Source organism: Equus przewalskii, chromosome 18 (genome assembly GCF_037783145.1).
Source record: "Equus przewalskii isolate Varuska chromosome 18, EquPr2, whole genome shotgun sequence".
NCBI lineage: Eukaryota > Metazoa > Chordata > Mammalia > Perissodactyla > Equidae > Equus > Equus przewalskii.
This window is the reverse complement of record NC_091848.1, coordinates 11336435-11362855: the sequence shown is the minus strand read 5'-3', so window position 1 is coordinate 11362855 and position 26421 is coordinate 11336435. Positions and strand designations below refer to the sequence as shown.

General features: G+C 38.1%; 1 protein-coding gene across 34 annotated transcripts in view; it reads left to right on the top strand.

Moving 5' to 3' along the window:
• MECOM (MDS1 and EVI1 complex locus) overlaps positions 1-26421 on the top strand; it is a 534978-nt gene that overhangs the window by 487231 nt on the left and 21326 nt on the right. For 9 of the 34 annotated variants that reach the window (XM_070582331.1, XM_008531186.2, XM_070582322.1 and 6 more), the window contains 7 exons: positions 929-1031; positions 4476-4692; positions 9835-9982; positions 11250-11406; positions 15761-17117; positions 19509-19596; positions 24675-24701. In XM_070582331.1, coding sequence (XP_070438432.1) covers positions 929-1031; positions 4476-4692; positions 9835-9982; positions 11250-11406; positions 15761-17117; positions 19509-19596; positions 24675-24701 — 2097 coding nt within the window. The remainder of the gene's footprint in view (positions 1-928; positions 1032-4475; positions 4693-9834; positions 9983-11249; positions 11407-15760; positions 17118-19508; positions 19597-24674; positions 24702-26421) is intronic. The other 25 variants (XM_070582333.1, XM_008531220.2, XM_070582335.1 and 22 more) reach the window with 4 other exon arrangements.

Genomic DNA, 26421 nt, shown 5'->3' with positions numbered 1-26421 from the left:
TAACATCGTGATTTGATATTTGTAGATCTGTAAATTAAACGCTTTTATAAATGAAAAACCCTTGACGCCTGGGAAAGTAAATTGGGCAATGACTTGCCCAAGGTCACAGAGCTGGTTAGGAGTAGGTAGACAGCTCTTGGAAATTATAGGTCAGAGTTCTTTCCTCACTTGCCCCACCGCTTTTTAGTCAGTCATTAACAGATTTATTAAATCCTTCTTCTCCTTGGCATTTTGCTAGAAAGCAAGCGGAATAAGCACCAGCCCCCAAAACCCCTGTAAATGAGTCAATTAAAGGCATAATGCCTGCTTTCAAAGAGTGGGATCAGAAGCTGGGGCTTGAGGGCAGGTCCTGGATCTGGCACACCCCTTCTGATCGGTGAGAGAGGGATTAAGTTTTTAAAAAACAAAATATGCTCTTGCTGTCCTGATTCTTTCTGTCATGTCTTTCCAACCTAATATTTTAAAAACACCTTGTTGAGAAGGTGCTACTCTGGAGAACACACTCAAGGGGGTAATTGTGCCCCTGCCACCCTTAGCTCTGCCACTGCTGGAGAACACAGGACTCAGTCAACTCTGTGAGTATGTGTGGTTCACTCGAGTGAGGAATTCAGAGAAGGGAGAGTTCTTTGTTAAACATTACACAGGGTATATGTGACACAGCAAGCCTTGCATTAAGAAAGTTTGATTTGTGAAGTAGGATTTGGAAAAGATTTGTGAATTGGCATGAGAGTCACAGCTTTCCATTTATCATCAGAGGGCTAATTTTCAGTATTTAAACTGGAAGTCATAATTCTTTTGATAAAAATAAAGAGGAACGTTTTTGTTAAGGTAGGAGAAAATGTACAGATATCTTAGTGTATATCTTGTTTTTTCTTGGTATTCACTTCTCATTCTCTTTCCCACCCAACCCTTCCTTTGTCTTCTGAAGATCTTTTATAGAGTAGTGGCAGACATTGCACCGGGAGAGGAGCTCTTGCTGTTCATGAAGAGTGAAGATTATCCCCATGAAACTATGGCGCCGGATATCCACGGTTAGTGCCACTTATGCCACCATCTTCATGGCCTTCATTTAAAGACCGTGGTGGACCATCCAAAAGGGTCCATCACACTTGATGTTTGTTAGTTTCCCTGACTATTCAGTGTCAGTTTTCATTCCTTCTTTTAGAGAGGCTATTTCTTGACATCTGGCTAATATTATGGTGAAGCTCAAGTAAGTAGAGGTCTTCCCTCAAGTGGAGGTCAGAGGAATTTTGAATATTTGGACTGAGACATCACATAGTTAAGCGTTTTGTCAATGCCTTAGACTATGGTGAGAATCCTTTCACTGTACGACAGTCATTCCAGGGACCTTGGTTTTGGACTTTCGGAAATCTAGTGGATATTTCTCCTATCTAGAGTTCTATTCCTGGGAAAAGTGTTTCTACCTGAGTAAAATCCTAGCCAGCATGACCATATGGGAGGGGGTTGGGAGGATGGGGATTGGGAGAAAAGTACAGATGAGGAAATTTTAGGGCTAGAGGAATTTTTATTTGCCAGAGATCTATTCTAAATCAAATGAAGGGGGGATAAAAAAGAATTCTAATTACTGGTGATATATGTTCAGGTAAGATGAAGGAAGATTGTACCTGTATTGATTTATATCATTGGGATGAGAATTTAATGCTTTCTTCTTTCTCTTTCCTATGTCTCTCTCCTAATATAATGTGATTTGATTCAACATAATGCAGAGGTGTCTTTAGAATGTTTTGCAGATGGAAGGACCACTGGGAAGGTTTACCCATCCTGACTTACCAGAGCGATGGGGATGGCTCCACCTTCCATCCCCGGGCTTTCCAAAAGAGAGAACCTCAGCTTCTGCTCCCATAGCTCCTGCAAAGGAAGCTACTGCTGTTGGCTGGCTCTTTACTTGAACATTTTTCCTTTGGCTGAGCTGCATTCTGCCTCTTTGTAGATTATACCAGTTGTATTTTTACCAGTTGTATTTTGGGGAGCCTCTTGGAAATTTTTTTCTTCTTAGACAATCTGACAAACAGATGGTTTTAGAAACCTAGAGTTCTCAACTAGCCTGGTAGAGTTGGAGTCTGGATGGGGAGTCTGACCCAATCTGAGAGTGCAGTGAGAGTGCTTAGATGATAAAAAGTCTAGTTTGGACTTTCTCTGGTGCAAGGCATCTTTCATTAGTGAGTGTTAAATCAAAAAACTTTTCAAACAGTTATTTTTTAAAATATAAATAGTTTACTATTCTATAAAGCCAAAATAGAAGCAAATATTTTTCTTTTAGGGCTGCCGTTCACAAATTACCTTTAAAACACTCTTGAACCCATCAGTTGCTTTTTGTTTTTGATGTGTCGTACCCATATCTAAATCCGTACGTATACCATATATGTGGTATATAATGTTTATGATGTTTAATGGTGATTTATATTTTATGCTTCCAGGGTTTAATGTTTCTTAGGGAAGAGAAAATAAAAACATGAATTGCATACCTACTATGTGCTAGATATTATAGGCTCTCCATTTGTTTTCTCATTTAATGTTTTACACGTAGATCAAACCTGTAAGCGAGGAATTATTCCCATTATACAGATAGAGCAATTGAGGCTATGTAAGGCTAAGTAAATTGGCCAAGACCACAAGGCTAGAAAGTGGTAGAGTCAGCGTTCAAACCAAGGTTTCGCTGTCTCTAAAACCCAGGCCTTTTCCATGTATTGTGTCCTCAGGAGTTTCTGTTTATGTTCAGACTGCTGGCTGAGATACTAAATTTAGATCTTAAATATGTGAATAGTGTAACAGACGATGGGAAATGTTTCTATTACCTAGTTAATGCCATTGAGAAACCTGTCTTTAGAGCTGAGGTGATTTATTTTAGAATGCCTCCCTCTCCCTTGACGCCCGAAGTTGATAAACCCTATTGATTCTACATATTAATTTCTTTACCTTGCTAGGCCCCCTGTTATTGGTTTAGTTTAAACTAAACCAGGACCGTATGTGGATTATAGCAGCGGTGTCCCATCTGACCTCTTTGCTTGGCTTCGCACGCTGCAGCAGGCTTTCCAACTTTCAGTGGCTTTCTGTTCCCATCTTAGCATGGCCCTAAAAAGCCCCTGGTGACCTGCTACCCTCTCTAACTTCATTTCCCACTCCTCCCCTGCGTACACCCTATAAACCTGTCATACTTTACTACAGCTTTGCCTTTCCATCAGCCTGCCACGTTCTTTCTTGCCTTCATCGTTGGTCCATGCTGTTCCTGCTGCCTGAAATGTCCTGCCTCATCCCACTTCACCTGGCTGATTCTTCCTCATTACAAAGCCTTTTCGGAACCTCCTTGCCTCAGATTAGATGGATTAAGCATGTTCCTCTGGGCTCCCTGAGGCCCTGTGCATGCATCTGTCATAAAATATATCACACTCTGTTCACATGTGTATCCTCTTGAGTTTCTTATATGTTCACTCCCTAGGAAAATGCCTAGCATTGGTTGATGACAAAAATATTCCCTCAAAAACATTCAGTCAGTGAACAACTGGCTATAGGTTGTGGCTGTAGGTTTCTAAAACGGATTATGTATCGTGTTGTTGCCCTGAGTGTCTTTCAGCATTGTGAGATGTTTTCAAGACTTCTGTGGTTGTCTCGTGGGATCTGTGCTTAGCCCTGAGTGGGCTAAAAGCTACTCAGATGGAAAGAATAGAAACAATACCATCACTACCTGACACTTTGTAAGCTTGTTATCTCTAGTCCCCGCTATTACCATTTATTTATCTTACTGATTTAAGTGCAAATTCATGATATGTTTGCTATTTAACAAAGCTCTGCCAATTAGCACTGACCCTGGGCTAACATAAATTAGCCTAGAAAGGTGCTAAAAACCTCCTGTGTCCCATTATGAGTAATGATGAATGTTAACGCATTTCCGAGGGTACTGACATTAACCAGGCTTAAGTCTGGCTGAGACAGGGACCCTCCAGGTAACATGGCAGAGTGAGAAAGGTATGGTACAGAGATGGGTTCAAATCCTGGCACAACCACCTAGCCCATAATCCCTCACTGGTTATATTGAACTTCTCTGAACTTCAATAGCTTCATCTGAAAACTGGGATAAAAATCTGACATACGATTCCTCATCATCAGGTTTTAAGGAATATCAATAATCCATGTAGAGGGTTGAGGAGATAGATGATGCTCAATAAGCGGTCATTATTACTTTTAATATTCTGTGACTATTAAGCCTTGGAAGGGTTTAGTTAAAAGTTTTATCTGATAAGAAGGCTGTACTGTCGCCACAGTAATCACTTATGTTCGTGTTCTAGGCTCTGTCTTAGCTTCTTTACGTCTGTTAATCTAATCCATGTTAAAGTGAAGTGATGGAAATGGCAACCAGATAGTTTCTATTATGTCTTCCACAACTCAGTAGGACCTGCTGGCTTGTGGTGGCACTGCTTGATCTCCCCATCCTAGTAACAGCTGAATTATTTTCACAGAAGAACGGCAGTATCGCTGTGAGGACTGTGACCAGCTCTTTGAGTCCAAGGCTGAGCTAGCAGACCATCAGAAGTTCCCGTGCAGCACTCCCCACTCAGCGTTTTCAATGGTGGAAGAGGACTTCCAACAAAAACTCGAAGGTGAAAACGATCTCCGAGAGATACATGCAATCCAGGAGTGTAAGGAATGTGACCAAGTCTTTCCTGATTTGCAAAGGTTAGAAATGGCTTGTCGCACTATAAAACGTGTTTATTTACTCTGTGAGAAAATGCTGTTCTGCTGAATTTTCAGAATGTCTGCAGATGGGAAATTTGGAACGGCAATGAACCTGACAAGTGTGTTAGTGACATGTTCAGAAATCCTTTTTTCCTGGAAATTCTCATCTGTAAAATATTTACAATGAAGTTGGAATTAGTTATTTTGATGCCAGATAGAAATAACATGTTTATTATTATTTCAGTAGTGTTGTTGACGACTGAAATCTTAGCGTTATGGTAAATTCAACTCAAAGGAAGAATCAAGAGGGCTAGAACAACAGTGATACTAGTTAAAGTAATCATATGCCAAACAGGAAAGCTGCCTCTAGAGACATTTATATGGCGAAACAAACGACTAGTTCTGGTACTCACTTAATGACAGATATTCTTTTGATAGATTGGTGTAACCCTTGGACTTAGTTGCAACTATTTATCTAAACTGCACATATGTAAAAGAATATGAGAAGCCTACTCAGTGAAGAAAATGTTGAATTTCCTAAACCGGAAAACCCAAATGTGATCTAAATGAAATAATTCTTTAGTACTTATGTTTAACAAAATGAAAATCATATTTTGGTGATATGTTGACTTTTTATAGCCCTTTGAATTTAATTCAAGAACATTTTTTATTTCTGTTAAATAAAACAGCAACCCTGAAACCTACCCTTTGAAAGCTATATTGATAATTGTGCTACAAAATGGTCTTTCAGATCAGAGATGTATGTAACCAGCTAAGAGGTTTTTTTGTTTGTTTGTTTCCTTGTAATGGTTTTTGCCCTGGTTTACAAGCAGTTTTAATAATTGTATTCATTACTTTGCTTTTCAATCCGGAAATGATCCTTGGATCGTCTAATACGAATTTCAGCTGAACATAACATCACTGTATTGAAACGGGTATGGTAGTGTATCAGCTGGCCTTACTCAGAGTGTGAGTTACTCACAGTTTGCTGTGGATGCTCCACCTATTTCAGTTTACCATTTTGTTTCCTTTCTTTATTTAGTGCCTCTTTTTGCTCTCTCTCCTTTCACGTCTATTGATTGCCCTGTACACTCTTATCCTGGTTAGGCCTCTTACAAGAAAGGATTTCATATATTAGTCATTCATTTTAATGCGTAAATGACTAAAAGGGCATCAAGTATAACCCATTCCTTGAGGAGACTTAGTGAAAAAGAATAAACCTCCTGCTTTGAAAATTCAGACCAATTTAGCTATTAGAGAGAAAACCATTTGGGAGCTAAGAGGGCTTTCACAGTACCCTTTAAAATCATCTTTACTACTTAATATAAATCTGCATAGAGAATAAATCTCTTATATATGTTTGGTAAAACGGGTTTGTAATCAAAAAATGTCACAGCATGTCTCCTAAATATAATTGTGCCTAATTAAAAAAACAAAATGAAACTAATAAATACCAGTGGGTAAGTATTTGTACTGTAATGTAGTCTCTCCTATGCCAGAAAGTATGTATGTTCCCTTCAATTTTATCAAAAATAGTGGACAGTATCCTAAAATGAAAGTTGACCGACTGAACACTAAAATGTCATTCTTACTTCCTACTAGCAACTAGAAGTGGATAGTAACACTTCGTAGGTAGAGAAAGCTTCTTACTCCTACTAGTTGTGAGAGTAAGCCTGAGTCAACCATACCTAATGCCAAAACCAACTGTCGGTTTAGTTCCTTCAGTCAAACATCCAGTGGAAAACAATAAGGAAACCTAATTATCGGGCGTTGGATGAACTCTCAGAACTCACTTGCAGTAGCTCAGCCAGATGGATACAGCATGTCACTACGCAACCTGATGTTGATCATCCGAGTGGTATTTTTGGTTATATAATTTAGCCACGTGCAGAACCTACATTCCCCGAATATTTTCCACTTTATGGAACCCTATATTGTTGCTTTATACTCTAAACAAATGAAAAATCCTTTCTTGACATGACATCTTATTCTGTTCTGCATCTTTTATGTAAAATGTTGAGAAAAGAATACATCCCCCCACCAAAAAAGGGGCAATAAACAAAGATTGATATGTAAAAGGTGGAAAAAACCCAGAAGGCTAAGCAAAGCTCTGTAAATTGGGATAAAATTCTATGAAATGTGAAGGCTAGATTGTTTCTATGTTTATGAAAGCAGTCACATTTGCTTTTGTGAGAACCACTTGCCTTTTTATTCTTTCTATCACTGATTAGTTGACAGCTGATAATTCCAGGGAACAATATGGATTTTACACTAGATTAGCAGAAGCAAAGAAAGGAAAATTTCCTTGCTTTGTTATCTTTTCCCATCTATGTGCCACGTACTATGCTCTTAAAACTGTATCATACCCATGGAGTTGGGGAACAGGAATAAGACTCCAGGTATAGGCCAATCTTACCACTGGATTTCAGAGTTTCTGATTTGACGTATATTGGAATGTCATATATGTCATCAAATGGCATGCCTTCATGGGTTGCGAAGGACAACAGTGAGAATAGCAATCTGTACAATGATTTTGGAAGATGTCCCTGACTCAGTTCAATGTTAACTGCAGTTGCTGATATCTCTCTCTCTTAACTCCCTTATTAACATTTCAATTTGTGTAGCAAACAGAGGATTACATATTGTAGATAAAGATAGGGCCGTTCTGGTGACTCCACATACCTGTACTCCCCTGGTACCTTTTGTTTGTAGAGATATCGCCGTTTGAGCTCAAATAGAATAGCATTACCAACTCGACTGACTCATAGGGCAGGAAAAATAAGTTTATGTGCCAATATGAATAGAGTTGTAGGCAGGAAGCTGAGGAGGAGAAAAAATATGGGAAAAGTATTTCTAATTTGCCAAGGTATGAGAAAGGGCACTCCATTTTTTCACACAGACACTCCCAACCCACACAGTCTACACAACTGCTGGATAATATATTCTAGGTGCATGCAGAGGTCTCACTTGATACTCAAATTAGAGCGTTCATTCTCACAGAAAAATGAAACATGGAAAAGAAAGAGTGCTTGCAGGCTTGGTAGTTGTTTTCTAAATACATTTTTGTTATGGAAAGTTTCAAATATACGCAAAACACTAGAGAGGATGGTGTAATCAATCCCCATATACTCAGCTTCAGTAATTATTACGCATGGTCCATCTTGTCTCAGCTATACTCATTTTGGATTCTTTGAAAGAAATCCTGTACATTATGTCATTTTATTCGTAAATCATTCAGTATGTATCTGTAGAAAGTAGACTCTTTAAAACATAAGTTCAACACCACACTTTAAAAATAATGAATCCTTAGTGTTATCCAGTATTCAGTCAGTGTTCAAATTGCCCCAGTTATCTCGTTATTTTCAGAGTTTTTTGTTTGGATTAAGATGAAGATAAGATCCATCATTGCAATTGGTTGACATGCCTCTTATATCTCTTCTAATTTATAGAGTCCCCCGAAGTCAGTAAGTTTTTCTCTCTCTCATTACAATTTATGTAGGGAAGAAACGGAGTGGTTTTTCCTCTGGCATTTCCTCCAGTCTGGATTCTGCTGATTTTATCCCCTTGGTGTTGTTTAACGTCTTTCTCCATCCCCTCTGTTTCCTGTAAACTCATAGTTACATCCCAAGCCTTGATCATATTTAGGTTCAATGCTTTAGGAAGAATCCCCCATTGATGGTATCATTTATTTCTATCAGGAGGCACATAATGTGTTGCTTAGATTCATTACTTGCTTAGGGGCTGCAAAATGAATGTATTCTAATTCAATTATTTCATCATTTATTACCTGGATTAATTCTATATGGAGAAACTTCCCCTCATTGTTTATTTGCTCACACTGAAATATAGTTTATACCCGAAAGGCAGGACATGTTGCATGAATTTTTCCCTTTATTTGCTAGTTTTCATAATAATGATTTGGCTTTTCAGCATCTTCCAAGGATGACCGGTGAGGTTCTGTTTGTGTACTTTTGAATATCATTATTGTTAAAAGATGACATGATTATTCTTATTGATGCTTCAATTTTGCCGTCTTTGGTCAGTGGGTGTTTCTTCAGGTTGGCGTTCTAATTCTTTGGACATGATCTATAACTTTCTTGCTTTTTTGCCATAATAAGATGTTTAAGGCCCATCTTGTGTATTTTGTGCTTCAAATTTGAAACCGGCTATTTCTCCAAGGAGCTCTGGTTACTTTATTTGAGAGTAGCATCCTACTGTGTTATATATGTGTATTTAATTATCAAAAATGTTGCAGACATCTTCTGAATATCACAATAGTCCATTATCTATAAGATTTGATTTTCCTTATGTTCGTACAGATTTCATATACAAATTTCAGAAAACAGAGGGAAACATTTGAAAGGAAGAACATTCTAAGCTTTAAAACATAGAGAAACTATGCTTGTGAGAAACTTCTAACCACGTCTTTCTTTTGAGGAGCTTTAATAGTCTGTCCAATTATACACTTTTATTTCCTCCTTAATTTGTAGGTTGTATATAGATAATATTTCTCTCTGTGTCTATATCTATTTCTGTTTCTACACACACATGTATCCATTCATCGGTCCATCTGCCCAACTTCCCATTCATCCATCCTAGGGTTATATTCAGAAGTTTCTTGTTAAGTAGTTAGCTTACAGCTTACTCTCCCATATTCTCATATAGTGATATAGATAGAAACAAAAGTACTTTTTTGAATCTAGAGGTTATACACATTAGATAGAATATCTACCTGCATGTTCTTGAGCATTTTCTTAACATTTTCTGTTTGAGTGTTTGTGTTTGAATAAGTGTGTATTACCAATACATGTTGCTGTTAGAATTGTGTAGTGAACCCAGGACTGGACAAATAGCTAGTTGTTTCTCATGCCCCTAAAGTGGCAAATAATCTCTGCTAGCTGTATCAGCTTTATCTTCTAACAACAGGGGCACTTCCCTGTACGAGTGAGAGACACAGTCTAGGAAATGTAAAATGTACTCTGGTCTGTCTCAAGCCTATTTCTTCTCTTTCCTCCTTCTCACCTCAACTCTTTTTCCTTCTTATTTCTCTAATTGCCAGTTGGATTAGTGATAAAATGACGCTCTGTTTATGAATGTGTTCTTTGTCACCTTGTCTTATTAAATCAATTGTTCTCTTAACAGCCTAGAGAAACACATGTTGTCACATACTGAAGAGAGGGAGTACAAGTGCGATCAGTGTCCCAAGGCCTTTAACTGGAAGTCCAATTTAATTCGCCACCAGATGTCACATGACAGTGGAAAGCACTATGAATGTGAAAACTGTGCCAAGGTACAGTGAATTTGTAGACTACTTGGCCTCTCTCTGTCATCCTGCTCTCTCTTAATCCATCACTTGCTACGATATATAAAAACAAGCCTTGAGAGGGGAAACTATAAATATCTTGAGAAAAGTAGACTGAGTGTTGTATGCTAACAGGCATTAGTACAGTGTATAAAAACACTTAGTGGGTATCCTTTTATTTTTGTAAGGGAGGAAGTGAGGCTTAATGGTGAGATCCAGAACTAGGTGTCAGACATCCTTGGTAAATTCCTGGTTCCGCTACTGGCTTGCCAGCATGGGGTTGTTTTATGGCCTTATGGAGAATGAAAATTTTATCCAATGCACATTACTGATTTCTTTTAATAGCGATTTGTGAGGAAGTCACATAAAGTTTCTGAATGCCTATTCAGAAAGAATGGGAGACTTCTACGTTTGCAGATTTTTCCACCCAAGTCCCCATCATAAATCATGACTTGGTTCTAATTAAGTGTAGTGTCTTAGTGGCCAGTGTGCCTTAGTGGCCAGTGAAAATACTCCAGCTTAACCATTACTGTGAACCACGGGAACGGTAATTCTCAACATTTAATTTTCATGTTTCTCAATTAACTGAAAGATGTCCTGGTGTCATGAAAGATAATTTCCATTTCCAAAAACTTTCTACTGTGTTTGAATATTTTATCTTGTGCCAATGGAAACTGTGACATTTGAAATTATCTTTAGAGATGTTTTGCTCCAAGATGTGTGCAGGTGGCTTTTTCTGTCTTTTTTTTTTTTTTAGTACAATGTCTGAAAGAATGATTTTAGCTTAATGGTAACTTACTGAAACATGGTGTTAGAATTTAACCCCTAGGGGAACTCCTTGAATAGATTTGGGATACTTTAGTCAAAATGCCCCCAATTTTGTACATAGCGTGTCTTTGTTTAAAGGATAGAAATAGCACACCACTTTTAATAATGTTATGTCCAGCATTTTACGATTCAACTCCAGTCACTCTAAATGGGATCAGAGGCCTTGATTATGGTCTAATAATGCCATAAACTATTTTGTTCAACTGGTACCAATGGACACTTCATGCTAAGGATATAAGAGCTGAGTAGTTTGCAGTCCCTCCCCCAGAAGAGCTCACACTTTGGAAATATGACTTTCTTTTGGTCGTTGGGGAAAACAAATAAAGGAAAACAAAACAAATAAACACAATTCCTCTTGTGTCGCTCCTGGTCTTCTTTCTTGTGTCCTTGCATCAAGTTTCCTGATTAATCAGTACTCGTTTCCTAGCAGGTGTTCACGGACCCTAGCAACCTCCAGCGGCACATTCGCTCTCAGCACGTTGGTGCCCGGGCCCACGCTTGCCCGGAGTGTGGCAAAACGTTTGCCACTTCGTCGGGCCTCAAACAGCACAAGCACATCCACAGCAGTGTGAAGCCCTTTATCTGTAAGTTTTTAACGCTCCAGCCCTCCTTCCTGCAACTGTCTCTCGTCCAAAAGGCACCGTGATCAGGAGAGGGTCCAGGCGTGGCCGTTAGGGGGGCCTCCGCATTAGCTATTTATGATCCAATCCAGTGGGGCTATTTTCTATTACAAGAAAAATCTTTTATAACCATATCCACGGTATTTTGTCTATAATCCCTGGAGTGTTTTCTTTTAGATGAAATCAATAACAGGTAGAGAAAAGAGGAATTGTTAAATAATGAAAGGGAAGCCTCCCCAGGTTGTAGGATTTAATAGAGACAAACAGATTTGTCTCACACTGGAAATGTTCATGGCTTTGTAAAACAGCAAATAGCAGATACCACTAAACAAGATGAAGTGATAAAAACCTGTTCTGGATCAGAAAGAGCTGGAAGAACCCCACCTGGCAAGTAGGCTGGTGACTCTGTGTGTACGTGTGTGAGAGTATGTGTGGGGAGAGAGAGGGGAATTAAATGCCCTTTAATCTCTCCGTTGTTGCAGATCACAGGCTGCAGATAGGCAGTTCTCAGTTACTTGAAAAGCAGAACATTTTCACTTTGATGCTGGACATGCTGCTTCTATAACCCACTGCACTAAAGCAAATTTACAGGCCGTGTGTTTTGAGGAGACGTCCAAGCTGACCACCTACTTAGAATGTCCCCGTACAGAGCACTTTAGTAACACACTTCAAATAAAGTACAACTCAGCCCTCATTTGCTGCTGCTTCTGTCCTCCCACCCCTGTTCTCTGTGTTGTGCTGAATATTTCCTAAGGAAAATCAGTTATTCTCAGTGCATCTGGGCAACAGCTCTGGGCTTCTTTTGATCCATTGCTCCGCTGGGCATATAAACACAGTGACTCATTGAGTTGTGCTGCAAACTTCAGGACTGATCTTGGATCCAGATAAGCATAGGACTGGTTGAACCATACTCAGTAGTTGGCAGAACTTCTGACTTGGGAAGCCTTACAAAACAGTTTTTCTGACAGATACTCGATGGTTTGTAGTAGGTATTTGAGACACTACTACAGGACCTGATGGAAAACCTTGATTTTCAGTGCCAACATGGAGATGCCAGAGGCTGACCCTCCTCCGTTTTGCCTTGACATAGCCCTCTTTTGTGCTTCCAGGCACCAAGAGAGCTTTTCTTTCCCTTTCCAACTTACACTAGAGCCCTGTTTTGCTCAGATGTTCTTCAGTTCCATGGGTGGAGTGAAGAGGACCAGCCAATAAACAAAAGGGTGCCCTAGGCTCCCTTGGGGAGGCTCTTTTGAAAGTCACGGGAAATAAAGGATACAATAGAATTTTAGACTTCTTGTCTCAAAAAGACATTCCTGTCTCTAAGGTCGTAATGCCCTAAAAATGTGCTTGCAAGTGCTACAGTCATAAATAATTCATCTATTTCTGATTTCTCAGAAATAAGTTTGGATAAATTTATTATCTTTTGGTGGAAAAAAGAGTGGAATAGACCACAAATAATTATGATCACCCATTTAATGCTTTCTCTATTATTTAAAATAAAAGTCATTAAGTATAGATTCCTATCATCTAAGGTTCTGGGATCTGGAATTTTAATTATGTTGAAGTCGCGCGTTTCACTCTAAAGCACTATAGGGTGTCCCTTTTCAGTCAGATCGTGCAAACTATTTCCTATGAATGTATTTGCAGTAATTATTGGTAAATTTAAATAGCAGATGGCTTTCTTCAAATATAAAATCTGACAGAGAACTATGGGGTAATTATGAATAATAACCGTGTAATTTCAGAACAAAAGAGGAGTTAGTGTGGAGACTTTGGAGTGAAGGAGGTTCACCTAGAGTTGATATCTGTTTCTCACCAGAAGGCCACACACCACGATTTACCCCCACTGGTGTGTTTATGGCAACTGTCTCTTGTTACAGTGTACCGCCAGGCTTGAGCCCAGAGCCACCAGCGCTAAGGTAATTACTCACTGCCTTTACAGAAACCTCCAGCCTTTCCAAATAGAAACCACATGCTCTAATAGGCTGAATATATTCAAAATACCTCTTAATTTGTTTAATAAGTAGAAAAATGCAACGCTAACTGCTGGCTAATTTCTTATTACTGAGAAAATTACAGTAGAGTATAGACTTCAACTTCAATTGAGCTATTTACCTGGAGGCCTGGTGGTTTGCAGTGGGCCAGGCCTGGCCTTCAAGTGAGAAAAACAAAGCCTCTGCCCCAGGAAAAATCCAGATTCTATGTTCTTGAGACACGACACAGATGCTGTTCATCCATGTAACAGGGTGCAACCGGGAGAGTCAAATGTACCTTCTGTTACTCCAAAATAGAGAAACTCCTGACTTTCGTAAATCCATCCGCCATAAGAACGAAGCATATAGAGCAACATGTCTTTGCCAAAGTTTGCAAACCCTTTAAAACTTGCACCTTAGTTGAATACTCATCAAGACATTTTCTCGACGCCTTGTCATGTCCAGAGGAGAGGTGTCGCTTTCTCAATGTGTGCAGTTTTTAATTCCAACATTTTATTTACTATTTCTTGTTATTGCTCATGGCTGAATTAATATAATTAGTGAAAGTCTCATGTTTCTACCCTCTACATCGTATTGTTTTAATTAGTGTATCAAAGAACCTAAATAGTGTGTCTATTTATTTTATATGGTTAACTATTATATACTTTTAAAGCACACTCTGGTCAATATATTCCAGTAGAATAATTTGAAAAGAAATCACTCACATCTTCTCTTCCTGTTAACACACGTTACAGCCTCTATAAGGTTATGAATCATCCCACAGTTGAAAGCTCCTTTAATATTACTAAGCACACTGATATACGTAGCAATGCATTTTAATCGTTAGTAGTAAAAGAAATAGACTTGGAATCACTTAGTACTTCCTGTTTGGTGGTGTGTGGGATAATCCACGTTCTGGGTGAGTTTTGTCGGACTGAAGGTCTATAAAATTTCCTTTCAATAATTTTTTTTAAATTATTACTGCTTTGACTTAGGAGCTCAACCATTCTCTGCTTAAAGGCAGTCATCACATGAAAGCAATAAATGTTGCATTTTGTCTTCAAGTTAATTTCTTATATGGATTTCTTTTAACAATCACCAACAAGGCGTATCATGTTTCTGCATGTATTAGATGGGCACAGAAGCCTTAAAGTAAGCTCACACCTAAAGTGGACTCATCTTTACTAAAGTAAAATAAAAAATGTGATGCTTAGGAAATGGATGCCATGATCCTGCTGGACTGTGAAGTGAGTGGGACTCTTATCCAGCAAAGGAGTTCTTAAGGGTTAAGAAATTTGGTCTTAAAATATGTTTAGATCTGTTCGCACGTATGTGAGGAGGAGGATGTTCTACTTTTTTGACAAATTCTCAGTGAAGAGGGTTATCGCCCAGCCGCACCCACTGCTGTGTTCTTTCTGGATTAGAGCATTCAAAGCACGCTCCCCTGCTTACCACAGTTGGCTATACCACACAGAAGTCAAGCCCCCAGATAACCGCGAAGATATGACAACGAGTGGACATGTTTCCCAAGGACGGGAGTTTCATAAATGCAGGAAGGTTAGCACAACCACTGGTGTGAGGGGAAGTCAGAGGACGTGATCATAGTTCATGGGAACCAGCAATGCAGGATGGGCTACATTCAATTTAGTTTCCTTTGCAGGCTTAAAATAGCGCCATTGTAAATTATGTCAGTCTTTCTCAAATCATGAAAATGATTGTTAAAAATGCCTCAGAATACACAATGTGCATTGTTGTGTGGCTTTGATGTGTGAATGATGAGAGCATATGATATAATACAAATTAAATAATGGTAGAACAGTCACAGGCTTTTTCCCCAAGGGGAGGGGGAATAAAGGTGAAGTTTCTGGTTGAAGGAAACGCTGTTTTATTTTGTTTTGGTGCCTACAGTATAGAATTCTTTAAATAGTCTAAAATTTTAAAGGGGTTCCTGTTATGTCTCATGTTTAGTACATCTTACGACTTTAATTTTCAAGATTCTGTTAAAGTAGTAATTGGGTGGGAAATCAACGCGTGATGGAATTTGACTTTCTTATAAATATTTAAATACAAAATATGATGCAAAGTATGATGCAGTGGGTATGACGAAGTATTTATATATATATATATGAAATATTTGTGCTGCTTCAAGACATTTGTCAGGTTGGATGCCTTGCTTTGGAATCTAGAGAAATGGGGTTTTCTGTGTTCGGAGCACTCAGATTGGTGCCTCCAACAGCTTTTCCTGGCTTCCTAATTGAAATTTTGAGTAAACCAATTGTGATACTTGCTAAATTCAGAAGCAATTGCCATAAAGCCTGAGATTCTTTTTTGTTGTTTGCACACAGGTGAGGTCTGCCATAAATCCTATACTCAGTTTTCAAACCTTTGTCGTCATAAGCGCATGCATGCTGATTGCAGAACCCAAATCAAGTGCAAAGACTGTGGACAAATGTTCAGCACTACGTCTTCCTTAAATAAACACAGGAGGTTTTGTGAGGGCAAGAACCATTTTGCGGCAGGTGGATTTTTTGGCCAAGGCATTTCACTTCCTGGAACCCCAGCTATGGATAAAACGTCCATGGTTAATATGAGTCATGCCAACCCGGGCCTTGCTGACTATTTTGGCGCCAATAGGCATCCTGCTGGTCTTACCTTTCCAACAGCTCCTGGATTTTCTTTTAGCTTCCCTGGTCTGTTTCCTTCCGGCTTGTACCACAGGCCTCCTTTGATACCTGCTAGTTCTCCTGTTAAAGGACTATCAAGTACTGAACAGACAAACAAAAGTCAAAGTCCCCTCATGACACATCCTCAGATACTGCCAGCTACACAGGATATTTTGAAGGCACTATCTAAACACCCACCTGTAGGGGACAATAAGCCAGTGGAGCTCCAGCCCGAGAGGTCCTCTGAAGAGAGGCCCCTTGAGAAAATCAGTGACCAGTCAGAGAGTAGTGACCTTGATGATGTCAGTACGCCAAGTGGCAGTGACCTGGAGACAACCTCGGGCTCTGATCTGGAAAGTGACATTGAAAGTGATAAAGAGAAATTTAAAGAAAATGGTAAAATGTTCAAAGACAAAGTAAGCCCTCTTCAGAATCTGGCTTCAATACATAATAAGAAAGAATACAGCAATCATTCCATTTTCTCACCATCTTTAGAGGAGCAAACCGCGGTGTCAGGAGCTGTGAATGATTCTATAAAGGCTATTGCTTCTATTGCTGAAAAATACTTTGGTTCAACAGGACTGGTGGGGCTGCAAGACAAAAAAGTTGGAGCTTTACCTTACCCTTCCATGTTTCCCCTCCCGTTTTTTCCAGCATTCTCTCAATCAATGTACCCATTTCCTGATAGAGACTTGAGAGCGTTACCTTTGAAAATGGAACCCCAATCACCAAGTGAAGTAAAGAAACTGCAGAAGGGAAGCTCTGAGTCTCCCTTTGATCTCACCACTAAGCGAAAGGACGAGAAGCCCTTGACTCCAGTACCCTCCAAGGCTCCAGTGACGCCTGTCACAAGCCAAGACCAGCCCCTGGATCTAAGTATGGGCAGTAGGAGTAGAGCCAGTGGAACAAAGCTGACTGAGCCTCGAAAAAACCACGTGTTTGGGGAAAAGAAAGGAAGCAATGTTGAACCAAGACTCGCGTCAGATGGTTCCTTGCAGCATGCTAGACCCACTCCTTTCTTTATGGACCCTATTTACAGGTAAGGGTGGACGGGAGATGATGAAATGTGGACGTGTTTATGAAAGGTGGTTTTTACATGGTAAAGTTATGGCTTTTAACAAACCTTTTTTATTATTATTATAAAGCAGAGAGTAAAATTGTTTGATCTAGTGAATTCATTTTGTATTCAGAAAGTCGACTCATTAGGTTTGGACTTATTTTTGGATGTCTCTGAATTTGGGGTTTTGGAATAGGCCCACAGAGTTCTTTCCCTTGACAATAAATTTATTTTTAAACACATTTTTTTTTAAGTGGAAAATATGGGAAAGCCATATTTAAAGCAAGTTGTCAAGTGGCGGAAGAATGAGGCTCCTGAAGGATTAATGCAAAAATGTGTGGGTGCTTAAATGGGTCAGGTTATTTGGAATGAGATGGGACATATAACAGCAAGAGTTTACTCTTTGTTAACCTACAAGCTTTTCCTTAATAAGTACTGGTCATATTCTGTTTCTAAATAAATTTCTTAGGGGCCACAGACAAATGCAATATTAATCACAAAAATGTTTTGTATATAATGTGAGTGATGGGTTTAAAAAACATGTCTCTGTTTAATGCTTTCATTATCCAGTTTCCTTTGATGCATCCAAAAATCCTTTGGCGGAAACATATATGCTTAATAAAAAGCCTCCTGGCTGTCTTCATTCAGGATGATTTAGTTTTTTAATACTAGTTTTCTTTAAAAGATATGAATAACCATAGTTATGCTTGGAATGTATTTTAAATATTGCCAAGCATTTTCACATTTACTTTCTTTTACTTTCTTTTTCAAATCTTGAACCTTGTCAAGAATTAATGGAATATGTACATAAATTTTTATTGGACTTATTTAAGATGGGAGTATTTGCCTATTTTTGCCTGATTCTCTTTCATAAAGAGAAATTTTGTGTTGTTCTTTCATTCAACAGCATTTATTGAGTTCTTATTACTTCATAGGTGCTAGAGTGCAGATTCTTTTCACTGAAAACTCTTTTTCTACCTATGCTGTCTGCAATACATTAACCAAGAAACGTTGCCGGTATTTGAATGGCTGCCTCCATTAGAACGTGACAAGAAGAATAAAAAAGTCAATATAAAAATATCTCAGAACCATCAATATTATGTTTCTTCACTTGTTTTTCACATCTTATATTTTAATTCCTGGGGCAGTTCCATTACTAGAGAAGGAAAAAGAAGGGAAAACAGATGTTCCGTATTTTGTGTGTAGATTGTGTGTTACACATTGCCAGTAAGATTGATCAGTCCTTTGTGAAGATGATTTCTCCCTTTCTTCCTCGGGTCCTGTCAATGGCGGTGGGCTTCCAATTCCTCCACATACCCGCTATACTCTTCTCCATCACTTCCTACCCTTTCTCTTGCTGACTCTAATCTCTCTCTCCTCACTGGTGTTTCAGTCTCAGTTTAGGCCCTAGGCTTTTCAATTTACCAAACTCCTGAAAGACCTAAATCTCGGTTTTAGAGTGTGACCTTGGTTGAGATCTCAGCTTTCCCATGTCTTAAATGTTTTTTAAATCTATAAAACGGGTATAAGAACACCTATTTCAGTAAGTGCAATAATGTATGCAAAACATACCATATATAAAATTTCAATAAGTGGTAGCTGTGTTTATTCATTTTGATCCTACTTTAAAAGTGTACTTATTCAACAGTTTTTAAAGCAAAATTGCCAACAGTTGGTAAAAGAAATTACTTCAGTCCATGTTGTCATTTCCTGTATGCTTAATAGAAAATAGAATGACAAACATTTCTAAAGCAGAAGAGATATGTAGATAAGTTTTATCTGTCTCTCGTTATCTTCACAAAGTTCCTCCTTCTCTTCCCACCTGCCCCCCCTTTAATCTGCCCTGGTTATCAGCAGTGGCATCCAAAAGAAGATGCCTGTACCTCAAAGAGCGGCTAGCAGAGTGCGTGGTATGCTTAGAAACTCTCCTACTGTCCTTGGAAAATATGGAAGAAATATAATGAATATTTGGGGAAGCACCTTCTTGGTAGAAAATGACTTTAATTTTCAAAATGAACCCTCTCCTCATGATTTCAAAATCACCAGGCATTCTTGCCTACACCTGAAATGGAAAGATACAAATTTGTGACCAATGCCTCTGATTACATGGCTCTTCATTTTTTATATTTCCTCATTATTGTTACTAGTCGTTCAATAGGATTTTTCCATTATAAATAGGCCCTTCTTTCTTTGAGTGCCTAGAAGGGCCATTAGTATTCCTCAAGAACTGAACAGATGTCTTTCTATCTTTATTAGTGTGCTTCCCAGAAGCCTGCCGTTTGCTTTATTGTTTGCTGTTTTAAATGTCAGTGATTATGCAGTGATTGATATATGAGACTGATTCATCTCCAAAATCGAATTTTAACCTTTCAGAGTAGAGAAAAGAAAACTAACTGACCCACTTGAAGCTTTAAAAGAGAAATACTTGAGACCTTCTCCAGGATTCTTATTTCACCCACAAGTAAGTAATTTGAATTTGAAACTTCGAGCTTGTAAACTAACTTGTTGATCCTGAAAAGCAGGTGCAATGAAATGAAAGAAATCTTGAGAACATTAGGATTTCCTCTGACGCTGGTGTGGAAGAACACAGGAAATTCTAACAGAATTAAAACCCAAACTCTTTAAAGAAAACGTAATTAATATAGTTGTAAAAATAACATGGTCGTGGTGTTAAATTATTGTCTGCTGTTAACTACTTATTGAGCCAAAGTGCATTTTAGAGGGAGAAAAATTCAGCTTAGAAAATAAATACTGAAGTTGTCTTTTGTGTTTAAAAATTACTGCAAGTAAGAAACGGATCATACTGTGACTCGTCTCAAACTCATGAAGGTCGTTTGTGTTCTTTTAGTGCTTAGATAAAAACAGGAAATGAGTCTACCTGACAAGTTGTTACCATAGAGGGTGAAGGAATTTATCTAGAGACCACTGGGCATTCCAGCAAAGTTCTGTAATTGCACAAGAATTCGCCACAATACACAGAGCTATTTGCTGAATGGACTGACTTGTGTCCATTTATCAAAATATATACAGTTTCTCATTGCAAAGAAAATACAAAGCAGTGTTATCTATTCCGTTCATCTCTATGTCCCTACATATTTGGTCTTTTTTTTAAAACTGATTTACCTATCAATCAACATGTGGAGAATTATATTGAAAAAACAAATATATAAACATCTTGAACCTGCTTTCTCAATTTATAGTTTAGTTTTTATTTTTACTTTTGGAAGGATAGAAACTCTGGTCTTTGTAGATAGTAAGCAAAATTTTTATGAAAATGCTTGAAAACAGACTAAACGAATTTGCTCTGTTCTAATATATTCAAACTAAAAATGTGCTCCTCTAGTAAAATTGGTGGGATTTTATGTAAGCAGCCTTAGAGGAAGTTGTGAGCCAACTAAATGGAATCATCTTGGGATATGACTCTTCCCCCCAACCCTCTCTGTTACCGTTCTTCACTTTTTCAAGTACCTTCTCTAAGTCCCGAACAACACAGTATGAGAACTGAAATACCATCTTCTGGGATAGCTGGAGAAATCTCATTGCTCCAATCATTCTATTTCAAACTGAGAGAATATATGATTTAGTATTAAAAAGGTTAGAAATATTCCAGTTAGTATTCCTTTTATATAGGAAGGCTATGGAATGATTTCATTTCCATCATTACTTTCTGGAAAAGAAGCAATTTCTAAAATAGTGCATGTTTATCAGGCATTTACATTTTATATTTAAGCTGATCTAAATTGCATTTGTAGGTCTCATGGACTAATAAACCTGGACATGATATGCATTTTGTGTCAGATATTGCACAAAAAGTGTCTCTCTCTTGATAACTTCCTTTCTAGTTATAAGTAAATGTTGATAAGGATATAACAGTTAGATACATTTAATTACAAAGTCAAATTGTTTTTGGATTCTAATTATCTTTAAAAGTTAGTAATTAATCACTTCAAAATTAAGTGCTGTGGGTACATGGTACAATGGAGAAAAAAAGACTGGGATTCAGCGTCTTTGAACAACTCAGTCTACCTGGCTCTTAATTTCCTTATCTGTAAGATGAGGGAGGTAGTTGGGTGTAAGGTCCTTATCCTCTCTAAATTCGAAGATTTCTAATTAGCCAAGGTAAATTTACTGGTTCATATGATGGGCAGCTTTGTCTGCCAATAACTCCACATGTACGTGTAGCTGTTATAAAAATAGTATGTTCATATTTTTAACCAAATAATATAAGAAAATATGCTATATTTTAATATCCCCAAAGTTAATGAAGGATCAGAATAGAGGCACGCGTCCAGTCCTTGGAGCACAGCAATCATCCCCCAGATCTTTGCAGACGTGCCTGTGGGAGCACAGTGGCTGAGAGTGTTTCCTTCCCACACCGGAATGTCACGTCTTGGAGTAAGGGACTGCCTACTGCTGCCTGTTGCTGTTAGAATAGGACCCAAGAGTGATAATCAGAACATTTAATGTGTGATATGTCATGAATGCTGACCAATAGAATGGATTCTGCCTTCTGGAGCAGGGTTCTGGAGCCCTGCACCAACTGTTAATGCTTTCCTTGCTGGATGGGGGTGGGAGGATCTGAGGGGTCTTCTGGGGGAAGGCCAGGGCTGCAGGGGTGCTTGGGCATTCAGGGTGCTTGGGGCAGAGGCTGTTCACCAAGAACGACAGGAATATTTCGTTAATGTTCTAACCATCCTGGCTGTCTTCGTGTGTAATGGCTGTGTATCACTGAGATGCAGATGGCATAGAGACAGTTGCTGGGGAGAAGCTTAACGTCACCCATTTTCATCAAGCCTTCAGACCAGTCTGTCCTTTCAGAAAATCTGCCTCAAATGGTCTGAAGTTTCAGCAGAGTTTTTTTTTTTTTTTCCTAGTACTCTATCAATTTCATCCTAGCCTCGAGATCCACCTTCAAACAAACCAACAAAAACTGCCCAGGATTCGGGGCCAGAAATGACTGCTTTACTGCTGGCTTCATTACTTATTAGCAGAAGTGCTTAGGTTTTGGGCAGTGTGGTTTCTCTATCAGCGTAGTGAGCACACCCTTTCCAGCCTGACCAGGGTAGCTATAAGGATCAGCATTCATGCACGTAACACGTTTAGCATAATGCTTGGCATGTTGAAGGATGTAAATGAAGAAAAGCTGTTATTAGTAATTCATGCAAAAATATTCCATTTTGAATATAAAGGAATGTCAGTAAAATACCCTCCTGCCATCTCCTGAGCCAGTTTCTTTGGTGGGGCTATACCATGTATCTAGAAGTACTTGGAAAGATGCTTACTCTGTTCTTGGCACTGTGCCGATGGGTAGCAATGAGGATGGCAAAGAGCAAGAAGCCAAAATGGAAGCACTTGCCTCTGCCCCCAGGGCTTACTATGATTTCGTGGCTAAATAAGCGTTTGGACAAGACCATTCATTATTTCATTTTCTTTTTAAAGTACATTGGAACAGATCACGCGGTCCCTCTGGGGCGTTTGTATCTTTGTCTTCAGATTGAGAATAATGCCTACCTTATCTATTTCTCAGGGTTATGATAATAATAAAGAGGAGACCATATATTTTCTTTTTTCTTTTTTTTTTTAAGGATTGGCACCTGGGCTAACAAATGTTGCCAATCTTTATTTTTTTCTTCTGCTTTCTTTCTCAACAACCACCCCCCCCCCCCCCCCCCGGTACATAGTTGTATATCCTAGTTGCAGGTCCTTCTAGTTGTGGGATGTGGGACGCTGCCTCAACGTGGCCTGACGAGCGGTGCCATGTCTGCGCCCAGGATCCGAACCCTGGGCTGCTGCAGCAGAGCGCGCGAACTTAACTACTCGGCCACGGAGCCGGCCCCGAGAGACTATATATTTTCAATGCTTTAAGGAAGACATATAAATAGATAGGTAAATGCTTGGTAGTGATAGTCTCTGGGCGAGCTTGAGTTCGTAATTTCTCTATGTCTGTATTCTACCTGGCATGTCCCTTCCCCGTGCACAATTTCTAAGCAACGAAAGGTGAACAATATGTATTGCCTTTTGGAATCATAATATATGCTTTCAAAACTCTTGTCAAAATTACCTAGAAGATATGAAAACACATGCATCAAAATGAAAAGCTAAATGCTTGTTTTTATCATTCTCAGGGTCTAATTTCCTCTGTTAGTTCAGTTCTTAAAGAAGTATGTTTGCTCTATCAGCCACTAGAGGACTGTTTGCCCTTCTATTTTTTCTCTTACAAATAACTTAGTTCAACAAGAGGGAGAAATAAGAACTGTAGAGGTTCTCCCTGGCTACGTGGTTGAAAATTATATGTGGAGTCTTAGTTTAGATGATAATTTTGAAAAGGAGATAGCCGCAAATAGACGAGGTGGAGAGAATGGTGTTACTGTGTGACCTCCAGAATCTCCATTTCATTGATTTCTATTTTGGTTACTTTGTATTCACATTGATGCCTTGCAAGCCCGTTGAAATCATTTGGCAATAAGGCTATTGTAAAACTGGCTATTATTCCTTGGTTTGATTCTCCTATGCTTTTAATATTATTTTTGGTGATTTACGCATTTTATTATCAGATATTTGGGTTTGTGTACATTTACAACAGTGGCTGTCTTATTTCTATTTCTGTCTGTTATTCATTCATTTTTATTTTTTTACTTTCAAAGTGTGTAACTATCCTATTACTGTGTCCCAAGGAACTGGGAAAAAGTCTTCTCTCAAGTTATCACGTATATAATGATATATCTACCTTTTGCCCTTCATCTTTTATTTTGCTTTCAACAAGTTTTTCTTATCATTAGATTTCTTCCGTGATAAACCTTTCATCCTTGAAAACTATGTATCTTTCTTATTAAAGATATAAAAACTTATAAAAGTGAGATATATTCCCTTTAACCAAGCAAAATGATGTTTTTAAGGATATAACATCGTATTTCCTGGAAGAGCTTTTAACTCATTAAAGTTTTCCCCAATGATTCTTGTCATAAATAACTAGACATTTGTAGTTCTTTTAATTAAAATCCTTAGGTGTTCTGACTACTGATGGTCTGAGTCCCAGCTAATAAAAGTTAAGCAGTGTATTTCCAAGTACATTACCTTCTTGTTACTCAATGATTCACATTTGAGTAAATATCTTATTTTCTTTGTTATTAACATTATAAAAATGCAAGAGACTAGATTTTTTTGGTAGGAAATTGCTTGATTTTTAGTTATTAAAGTAAAATTTAGGAATCTTCTTTTGCAGTGTGTAAGAACAAATGAAAAAGAAGTATCTACCTTGCAATTTAAGATTTGGTAGTAGGTAGTGTTTAGCTTTCTTGGGAAAAGACACCATTCTGGTTTATAACCTTGATTCTAAAATTTAATTTAGGTAAATGGAGGAAACTCCTCAGTGTTATAAAAACATTTAATTTTAATTTCCAAAGCTTTTACTCAAGGTACAGTTACATGATAAACAAAAATGACTAAGTTAGTATAAATGTCAGTTTCTCAAAGGATAGATTGCAATAAAGATTCCGATACAGAAGTAATTTTTTGTTTTTGTTTCAATTTTGCTCCCAGTTCCAACTGCCTGATCAGAGAACTTGGGTAAGTTTCCTACTTATGTTTTTGACTAGAATAATGTAGCATTAGAAGGAAAGCAATTTGTATTATAAATTGCTGTGTAGACATAAAGAATTCTGAGCCCCTTTTCATTAAATGATATGGCTTCACCCAGTAGTTTTTCAGCTTTGTCAAGCAGCAAAATACTTTCAGTTATAACTGGACATTTAGTGAGCTATAAATTGTTTACAGAAAGAAGTTTGTTCTGTAAATCTGACCCATTCCATGTAATTTGACCTCATGTGGAACTCTTTCTAGGCACTTGGGAGCACGTTGTTAAAAGAGGCTTCGAGATGGGTCACTAAGTGGAAACAGCCATTATTTGAGGGAGCCAGTATCGGCATGTTAAAGATGCTTTTGATAAAGCCTTCAAAAGAATCAAACCTGAACTTATGTGCAGACACAGCTGACATTGGAATTCACATCCATATATCCTAGGCAGATCTTGGTTCTTGCTATTTGGAGAAATAAGACTAAATGTTTAAAAATCCGTATCTAACTAGTGATTGGATCTTTTAGCATTGGGTCACACTTCCTCAACTTTCGGTTACTACTTCCAGATACAGTCAGCTGTCAGCCACTAAGGGATAGCTTTATTTTTTACTCAAGAAACAAATAATACTGCTTATTTAGTTTCCACTCCCAAATAAACCTTGGGTGAATAGAAATATATTTGGTTAACATATATTACAAAATTTCCTCTGAGTCTATATGCTTTTACTTCTTCATTCTCTTCTTCACTCAGAATTATACTGATCCTGAGGTATGGGTAAAATCTTGAGATATAATTCAACTTTCTTTTAGTCACCATAAATTATATATAATTATTTTAAGTTGGCACACTTTAGCCCTTACCTATTTCCTCTGTCTCATGTTAGTTTTCCTTTATCAGAAATTCCTCCATTTTATTTCTTCTGTGGAATATGAGATGAATTGTGATTTTTCTCATCCTGATAGACTTTTAAGGATTAAGTTCATTTGTTTCAAAAGTATAAGAGGAGAGAGAGAGAGACTTCCTCAGGGAAAGTTGTGTAGTAGATGGAACTGTTCTTTGATTATCCTGGCCTATATTTCCAGGTTCCTCGTCTGCCTTTCCTGGCAGAGGTCTGTCTTGAGTACCTCGTCTCATGGTCCTCATCCTTTCTAAGGCAGAGTATTACTTGACAGTAGCTATGCTGTCAGCTGCTTCAAGCATAAGGTGCTCTCCCCTATGTAAATGGGCATTGGCTCTACCCACTTAGACAGCCAGTTCCCATTTTAAGTTAGATTCCCATTCCTGATAATATGATGGTATAGCAACTGCCATTGCAATGCTTTGGAAACGCTCCCATTCTTTGAATCATAGGTTTTTCAGAACTATTGTATACATGTATTATTATAAAATGTATTATTAGTGGAAAACATTAAAATATTAAAGTTTATAATTTTTAGTGGTAAAAAGACTCTAAGGGATTTCAGAATCATGACTGCTGAATGTGATACTTGGAATAAGATAACCATAAAATATGAATATTTACTTGTCCCCCAAATGGCCGTGATTTTGAGATTTCTCAAGATTATCAAGTGAGTAAATATAGAAAACTACCAAATCTACAAACTTTCCCATCATAAGTTATTTATGAGAAGTTAGTTATTTTATGATAAAGGCATGTGTAATCTAATTTGTGAAACATTAGGTCACATAATTCATGGTGCCGTTGGACAT